General features: G+C 44.2%; 1 protein-coding gene across 2 annotated transcripts in view; it reads left to right on the forward strand.

Moving 5' to 3' along the window:
• The first annotated feature begins 725 nt into the window (after window positions 1-725).
• The window catches only part of LOC102757074 (formimidoyltransferase-cyclodeaminase), a 32,487-nt gene continuing 23,753 nt past the window's right edge, over window positions 726-9,459 (forward strand). Inside the window, exons 1-4 of one of the 2 annotated variants that reach the window (XM_015569165.1) lie at window positions 726-1,009; window positions 2,948-3,073; window positions 5,677-5,772; window positions 7,333-7,485. In XM_015569165.1, coding sequence (XP_015424651.1) covers window positions 2,959-3,073; window positions 5,677-5,772; window positions 7,333-7,485 — 364 coding nt within the window. In that variant the 5' untranslated portion in view covers window positions 726-1,009; window positions 2,948-2,958. Of the gene's footprint in view, window positions 1,010-1,299; window positions 1,471-2,947; window positions 3,074-5,676; window positions 5,773-7,332; window positions 7,486-9,459 lie in introns of those variants that run through there. The other variant, XM_015569166.1, reaches the window with a different exon arrangement.

Raw genomic sequence — 9,459 nt, forward strand, 5'->3', positions numbered from 1 at the left:
AATTATGGGATGAATTTTGGCTGGCAGAATGTAATTACCAGCCTTGGAATGGATCCAGGATCCTGAGGTTAACACCCCGCCTCTTGCCAACAACCCTCCTACCTGCCAACACTCCGAGATGGGGAAGGCAGGATCTGACACAATCGCACATAATACTGTTGTGACATCTAAGTACAATGATGATGATGTGAGAAGCATCGTGAACCTGATTTTTTTTAGCACTCATTATGTTACTTATTTTTATGCCACATTAGGCTAGAAACCAAATGTCCACATAAATGTTAATTTCCTCAAATCTGTATTTAAAAAGTATAATTAGAAAATAAAAAATAGATTTAAAAATTAACTTATTCTGTCAAAGTAGTTATTTAGTGATTATTGCAGTTTAGAAACGAAATTGGATCAAAATGGTGACATTTAATGGTTGCTGCATTAAACACACACACACACACACACACACACACACACACACACAGGTCCTGAATTTTTGGAAGAGAAATGTGTTCTCCCAAGTTCACTGGCCTAGAAAAAAGGGAATGCCCAGTGCTGGGTTCACAGTGGTTGAAACTTGGGCTAACCGGTCAGGTGCAAGCACTGCTTGGTCCCAGGGCGGTCCGTTCCCGCTCAGGGGTGCGCGCGGCAGGGGAACGGGACCGGGGGTGCTTGTGCGCCCGCCCCGGGGAGAGCCCCCCAGGTGCCTGGTACAGGGGAATGGCCTCGCCTTTGGATCCCGCGGCCCTCCTAGCAAGGCAGTCATTTCCCGGAGGGAACTGTGCAGACTCCCCACGGAGCGGGAGCGGGAGCGGCCGGCGGGCAGTGCCAACAGGGACGTCCAGCTCTCCGGCCGCGGGCGCGCGGGCGAGGCCGGGCCAGGGTCACGGTCACGGCCCTGGAGGGAACGCAGGCAGGAGCGCGCCGGGGCGGGAGGCGGGGCTGGCGGCGGAAGCAGCGGCCACGCGTAGCGACTGCGGGGATTAAGGCTCCGTGCCGCCCTACCCTCCGCGCGCAGGTCGGTTCCCTCCAAAACCGCAGGGCGGCTTCGCGGCCTCGGGTTCGAGCCGGGCCCTGGTTGGGCCGCTCGCAGACCACAGACCGGGCTCGGGCGGCCGGGAGTCTTGCCGAGCCCCTGGGTTACTCTCGGGCCCGCGTGGCCCTGGGACGCTCCACGCAGGACCCGGGGCGGGGCCGCGCGGGGGTCCCAGCCACAGTTCCATCCCCAGCACCCGCTGCCGCCTGGCCCGCACTGCCAGCACCTCCGGGCGAGCCAGGGTCCGGTCTGTCGCCGGGCGTCACCGAACCGCTTGGGGATTGAAAGGGTGGGCGGTCTGGGCTCCCCTCTCCCGAGTGCGGGGAGGGCGCGCTCTGGGTCCCTGGTTAGAGGAGGAGGGAGCAGTGCTTACCCTTGACTAACAAGCCTGACCGCTCTCCAAAAGCCTGGTGCAGCCGCTCATTCCAGCGGGTGCTGGGAAGGTAGGTTTTCCCAGACCATCTTTGTGTGATTTAGCTGTCCACAGGGAATCCAATGTGGAATGAGAAGATGAAACTAATCCTTTCCCTTGCACTGTTAGGGGTTGCCATAAACACCATTTGTTAAGAAGCATAATTAGGTTGGGAAAGTGCCTGATGAGACAATTAAGCTACATAAACACACCGAAAACAAATGAAAGCCAGAAGACGCCCACGCCCCTTGTGTAAAGCAATTTTTTGTTTACATGAGAACCAGAGGTCTGAGCTGCTTTAATACAGCGATGCTATTAATGTCTACTCTAGAAGAACCGAATGACCGTATTTTTTATGAATTTTCGATGCGATGATGGTCACTATAAAAAACCTGAACTGTCCATGAGCTCTGCACTTCCTTTAGACTAGGATGATTAGGCTACCAGTCCGAGTGTCCGGGACGCCAGTTGGATTTACGCGTGGAGAGCACTAATTGGCACCCAGCACTTTTAGCTTAAACTCCTAAGCTTAATGTTTGTCTCAGAGGAGACCACCATTTCCTGAAGTATCCCCCACACGGAGACCATTGCCTGACACCAGGTGACCTTTGTCAAGTCGTTGTTGCCTGAGGTCATGAGGGCTGCATTCATTTTTCGATATGATATGTTAAAAGGCCAGAATAGGATGGCCTGGTCTCAAAAAGGGGGAGGGGGGTTTACTATTCTGAGTTATTGAAATTTCCTCACGTCATATCATCTGAGGTATGGAAAGATAATGGGTTGAAAAATGCCTTTCTGGAGCACTAAAGAGCATCAAAGCAACTTCTAAAAGGTGTGAAATTAACCCATTTTCAGTGAAAGAATCAGTCACTTTCTCGGCGTCACTGAGTGACATACCAGAGTACATGTCAGCTTTCACAGTTCAAGGTCCAGAGTCCTGTGAAAAGGTTTGCAACTGATTTAGAAACTTTGGAGATCCAAGTGCCAGAGGAACATAGATAGTTGTCATGTAAAGCCCCTAAGTGAGCCCCTGTATTTCTTTTTGCTAGAGGAATCGTTTTTGTAGGAATCAGCATATTAAATAACCTCCTTCATTCCTCCTTTTTTTGGTAAGTCTCATTTAACCACAGGATCACGCTTACTGGTTACACAGAGAAGACCCCGAAAACAGGGAAAAGCTGAGGAAGACTGTGCTGGAAAGGGAGTAATATACTTTAATGGAAGTTTCACTCGCACGACAGAATTCAGGCTGGATAACTTGAAGGATATGCTAGTATTCTAGTGTGGCTGCTGTGTTCATCTCTGCGTGGCCACATACACAGTCTCTTGAGGAGTCTCCCTGAGGGTTTTCTTACTCAGGTGTTCCCTGAGGAGTGAGAGAGTGACGTGTTAATATTATGACTAACTGGTTTCCAAAGAGCTATGATTTTTTTAATGGTTAATAAACATGAACATTGTTTAATGAACTGTAGAGGCGGAAATGAAGACTCCTTTTTCTCGCATTCTAGGAAAAACCAGCATGCCTTCCTCCAGATTGGGGCTCCGTTTGGCTGCCTGTTTACTAAACATCTCAGAAGCCAGGAGGAAGCACGTCGTTGAGAACATCGCAAAAGCAGCTCTTCTTGGGGAAAATGGTAGGAACAACAGAAAATTGAAGTGGATATGCAGTGTTTGGATGATACGGTAATTTTTGTGCTCTGCAGACAGCATCTATAGAACACTCTTCTTTCTTTGTGGGCTCCCCCCCCACCACCACCGCCTCTTTCCTGGGCTGTAGCAGGCCTCCAGGATACTGAGGTAGAGCAGTTAGGCAGATGTTCACATGTGGTCTTTTTCAGACGCCTGCCTGCACTCAGCCGTGCAGTTAGGGATAGTGGAGAGTGAGAGGAGGATATAGTTACATAAAGGTTAAATGTCCCCTCACAGGCCATTTATTTGGTCATTAATAGAATGAGCATAATTGGGCATTTTGCTTTTTATTCAGCAGGTTACATAAAAAATAAACTTGCCAAATACCAACCACTTTTCAAAGCACTCCTGCCAGCAAAGCCCTTGCTATCATTACAGCACTATTATTTCTATTACATATTTTCCCTATAAAGAAAGGCTTTTAGGCAATTGCATTTAAGTGATGTGCGTAAGATCACTTAGCGATTCAGGAGACTGGAGCCCAAGCCTCCTTGCTCCCTGGGCCAGTGTTTACGATGAGAGATACTACTCTCCTTTTTAATTTTTATTTTTTATTTTTTACTCTTGTTGAAATGTTCATGTGATGACATAGTTCTAGGCATCATTTGTTTTTACACACACATACATGCACACGCACACATGCACACAGACAACACAGTGAGTGTACACACAGTTGTTCAAATAGAAAACTTCGTTATTAAATGAAGTTTTTTTGGCAACAGGCGAGCATTAGGCCCCTAGCCCTGAAGCATTTCAGACAGTGTATTGTCATTTCTGATGGTCATTTTTCGTTTTGTTCCTGCTTTGCACAAGAAACAAGTGTTTCCTTCAGCCCATTTCTAGCGATGAGCGCATTTAAATTACTGTCTTGCAACTGTACGGGAGCTGGAAATGTCTACGAAAATTCCTGATAATTGCTGATAAGAAAGAAACCTCTGGAGTCAGCCAGCTGTGCTCTTGCATTCTCTTTGTGGGAAGGGAATAACCCGCTCGGCCCCTCATTGTCAGACAAGTACATCTAATGGGATCGGGTTACCTGTCTCTGTGATTAAATGAATGTGCAGAGACATTTGGGGAAGCCACACACTGATGGATGCCTTGTCTCACTCACAGTTTTCATCAGCTTATTAGTGGCAGCAGCTCAAATGGAATTATAGCTATTATACTCCATTACAGACACCAAACAATTTACTTCTGCTGAGAGGCGGCCCGACATCTCCTCCTGCCAGCAGTCATTTTTTCTATATGCATGCTGGAGAGATTGCAGGAGAAAGTGTTTCATTCTCTCAGCATTTGATTCAATTGAGTCAGATGAAACTGAGAATAAAAGCTTTTCAGAAGAAGATTTAGGATGGAAAAATAAAATCACAGTAAAAAGGAGATTGTATGGTCTGGTTCTTGCTTCATCTTTTATAGTTATGAAAATGCAAGGAAGTAGCACTAGCTAAGAAAATGACCTATTGTTTTACAAATACTTTAAAGGCATTTATTTTTCAGCAAGTGGAATAAACCGTAACACCTATAATTTTCCTAACTAAGTAATGTTAACACATTTAAATGGCCTAAAAGGTCTAAGGTAAAGAAACTTGAGTTATAAACTTTAGACCTATACCAGGGCAGGGCTGTATCGATGTTCATTTGGCTAAGAGCAAGTGACATACTGTAAGTTTATCTTTTAAAGTTATTAAAGTTAATGGCATGGGCTACTATAAGCTCTGTCGTGCCTGCTTGCAACTTATTTTTCCTCTCTTCTGAAAAGATTAATTGTTAAGCTGCCAGGGGATTGGGGGTGGCGTGGGGGATGGGGGAGGGACGACAAAGGTATAATGGCATGGCGAACGATCTAATTACCGCCTGAAAACTTTTGTCCTTCTCTTTGAATTTGCTTTTGCAGGCTTGAGGGGGACTTTTAAGGGGCCTGGACCAGGCTTGTAAACTTCAGAAATAATGTGGGGTTATGTGTGGCTGCCATGCTGGGCAGGGCAGGGCAGCTTTCTCCTCCGGGTTACGTGGTCACCAAGTCACAGGCCACAGGAGGCTGGAAACCATTAACATCTGAGGGCTGTGGGTGGCCTCAGGGGAGGTGTTGGGGTCGGAGCGTCTCCAACAGGCAGGTGTATGCATCCCAGAAACCTCTGCTTCAGGCACTAATTGGCCATCCTAGTTTCTCCAGATGGCAGATTTTTATCCAGACAGGTTGATTTCTGGGTTTAAGAAGGAAAAATTGATAAGGCCTGAAAGACTTGACTGAGAAGGAACGGGATTTGGAGTGACACAGCATGGCAATTGAAAGAAGAGGCTGCCATCTTTGAGTGGAGAGACACCAAAGCCTAGCTAGTGTCTGAGCTGAGCCGTCCAGCTAGATAGGAAGACGCCGTAAGGAGTGGGCGTTACTAGCCAGGAATGTCATGATTAGCCAGTGTCACCTCGAAGGTCACAATCCCGAAATTTCTCTGTTGAACAAATATAATTGTATCAGAAGAAGTAAAGTATTAAGGCTTCAGCAGAGAAAAGTAATTCTTGCCTTTATATTTTTTTTCCTTTACAGGGAAGAAACGTCCTGAAGTATCAGTGCTCAATATATTTTCTGATCAAGACTACAACAGATCAGTCATTACCATAGCAGCTTCTGTTGATGAATTAAGTGAGACCGCAGTTTCTTTCTTCATATTGTTGAGGGTCTGCACCCTGGTGGTCAGTGTGCATCATAGCGACTGGTCAACTGGTCATAATATATATATATATATATACATATATACACATATATATATGTGTGTGTGTGTGTATATATATATATCTGTGATGAAGGGTAGCTTCAGGTAGGCCTGCATGCTCTTTACTCATTGATTTCCTGTCCGTAGGAATAGTCCATTACCTGGAGAGTCTACCTCAAAAATGTATTTCATCATTTTTCTGAACATACACACCTCAAACATTTCCCATTTCCTCTTCGTTACAATGAATCTTGGGTCCAAGAATAATACCTTTTCCCCCCTGAAGATGGTCACGTATCATTTATGGATAAGAAAAACAATCTTCAAGTTTTAACCTATGGAGTCATAGTGTTGAAGTCAGCCTTGATTTCAGTGATAAGTTGGCATAGAATGAAACATGCTAAGCAGTTGTGTTTTGGGTTGGGAGCCTGAAATCTTGAGTTGGTTCACGGATTGAAATGAAATGTCTCATGTTATAAGTTTTAGTGGGACAAGTTGAATTTGAAGGATCATAACTGTTTGAACATAAACTTGTATTATCTTAATATTGCTTACAAAGGGCTCAAAATATTTTTAAATAGACTTTATTTCAACTCAGATTGTCTTTTTTCATAAGGTATGTTTGTTTGAAGAACTAAGCGCTGGCTGGTAGCTCCCAGCAAACAGGACAAATTATCTTGAATGTTAATCATAAGATGTTAAATTTGCTTCTTTGTTGTTTATCTTTCTTGTTGAAATGGTCATTCTGTACTGCTAATGAAAACTCAGAGTAATAGCATAACTCTTAGGTATCTATCATATGTAGTTAGATGAAATAAAATCTTTGAATGCAAAATCTTTTGAATGCAAAATCTAATTAGAAGAGAAGAGGAAAACTAAAATAGTTAAGCTTTTAAAACTTTGTGTATATATTTTAATAAAAATTAATAAAGCATTCTGAAAATACAAAGTTTTATCAGATTAATTTGATAAAGGTGAAAACATTTAAAGTAACCAGTTGTAAAAAAACACAGAGGTGCCCTAGCTGGTTTGGCTCAGTGGATAGAGCATTGGCCTGCGAATTGAAGGTTCCCAAGTTTGATTCTGGCCAAGGGCACATGCCCAGGTTGCGGGCTTGATCCCCAGTAGGGGGCATGTAGGCGGCAGCTAATCAATGATTCTCTCTTATCATTGATGTTTCTATCTCCCCCTCTCCCTTCCTCTCTGAAATCAATAAAACACACACACACTCACACAGGTGTTTAAGAATCATAACCATTGCATAACTCCTCTACTTTGGGGAATAAATGTGAAGAAATGTGAACTTTTATGATGATTGGGAGGTAGGGCAAGGGGAAATGTTGGATCTTTTACTTTATTTTGGGTGAAAATCATCTATACAGATTACAAAAAAACCCACAAAACAACAACTAGTGGGACAATAAAGTATAGCTGCTTCTTTACTGTGTTTGAAAGTTTAATGATTGTTTTGTACAATTTTACCTTTTAAGACCATGCTGTCCTGGCTGCCTGCGTGGAGGCCTTCCGGTCTATTGACATGGAGGCTCAAGAGGGGATCCACCCCTGTTTGGGAGCCGTGGACCTGATCCCCATTTACCCGCTCGCTGGCGTGGGAGTGGAAGAGTGTGGAGCTGTGGCCAGAAGTAAGAGAAAGCTTGGGGCTGTGTGTTATTTCTTAACGGAAACCATTTTTACAGAGCAGAGCAGCTCCTGACAATGTCATCGCTCCTCAGCTCCCCGGGAAGGGTCTACCTTGAGGACGTGTCTGAACAGTAAGCTCTCCTGGGTTGCAGTGGCCCCTCGCGTCTCTGTGGCATCCTTCCAGTGTCCACGCCGGGGCGCAGGAGCGCTAACTGCTGTGGGGTGCAGCACATCCATCACTTGTCCCTTCCGAATTCATGGTGGACCACGAGGAAACAACAGTAGTTTCTAATGAGCTCCGTAGACTCTTTGGGGCAGGACGATGCTGTGTTTTGCCCATCTGTGTCTTATTTTCTTGAGCAGGGGTAATGATGAGGTTGAAAACCACTTAAATGTTAACTCCTACCCCCTTTTACCCTGACTTTTTTCTCTCCCTGTGCAGGACTCTCTTTAAGATTTTCTTTAGAACTGAACTGTCACATGCTTGATTTCAGCCCCAGGGGTGAGTTTAATTTGGAAAATTTGAGCTATGTCACTTGAGGTGTTTTGGAATTAGGCAAATTGGGAGAAAAGAAAGACCCTTTGCCTGGACTGTCTAGCTGCGCCACGGTTAATTACGGCACACAGAGGCTCATAACCTGTGGGGGAAAGGCCGCCTTCGGATAATTGCATTCTTCTCTGTATGACCTCAGAAGTCCCTCATTTTTATTTAATAGTGAATTGTCTCACATTTGGGATGTAGGTCTGGACCCTGGCTGAGCTGCATCAGGCACCAGGAATAGGAAATGAGACTTGTTTCTAAAGGAGAACTCACTGTTGCACTGCACTTTAATATGACCGACAGTCGAAGGATTGCTTCGCAGGGAAATCTTGGCCCGAAATGTGCTTTACTTTTTATCCATGAAAGAGTTAAAATTTAACATGGGGGGAAAATATGTTTCACACGAAAAAGAAGAGTTCATAGTTGTCCAGGGCAGAATAATGATTTTAATTGTCTTCAAAACAATCATGTTCAATTACATTAAATCTCAAATTAGCTAGTACACGAAGTTCTTCATTACATCAGGACGAGTCTGCCCAGATGTGCGTCCTGCAAAAGGAGACAGTCAACAATCGGAGGGTCTGGACACAAGATCTCTCCCTTCCCCTGCCCTTTTGCTTCATTGGCAGCTACTGTACCTCATGATTTAAACATGGACATTTCTAATTAAATGAGAGCTCAGCTGCATTCTTGAACTAATTCATAACATTTGATTTGAAATGTAATAGCTTCAATCTTCATCTGATTAAAAACAGTCATATACTGTACATGGTTACTATTTTGATGCTCCAACATGCAGTTTTTATTTTTACATTCCCCTTTCTGCACAGCTGTTCATCTAATATCATCCAATTTTTTTTTAACAACATGCTCAGACATTCTTATAAGGCAAAAGTATTCAAATTCTAAGGACTGGCTGTTCTCCAAACGGTGAAGGGATGTTTTCCACTAGGGTAACCCCTTCTCAAGGAAACCAACTTGAAATTGATAATTGAACTAACTTTTTTGGGGGAAGAAGGGCAGTGGAGAGCAGTCCAGTTTCATAATATAGTTGATATTGGTTATTGATACTGATAATTCATATATGCTTTTGTATGCAAAAATTCATTGAATGATAAATTTCAGAACTTTTTGATATCAGCTATAAGCCTGCTTATACCTTAAAGAAGGGGTTAACGTGGGGCATGAAATTGGTGTTGAGGAAACTTATAAATACTGTCAAAATCACATGCAAGTTTTTATGCCTGTGCTTTCTTGCGTACATACAGCGATACATACTCTCACGCATAACTTCACAAATCATTTTAATTTAAGAACTTTTAGAATAAAGGGCGCAGCAGTGCAGAGGCTCAGAGGTGAGGGTAGCCTGGGATTTGGGGCCTGCAAGGGACTTGAGTGTGTGGCCGGCACTTAGAGGTGGATGAGATGGGAAAGG

This window comes from Myotis davidii, unplaced genomic scaffold (assembly GCF_000327345.1).
Source record: "Myotis davidii unplaced genomic scaffold, ASM32734v1 scaffold945, whole genome shotgun sequence".
Classification (NCBI taxonomy): domain Eukaryota; kingdom Metazoa; phylum Chordata; class Mammalia; order Chiroptera; family Vespertilionidae; genus Myotis; species Myotis davidii.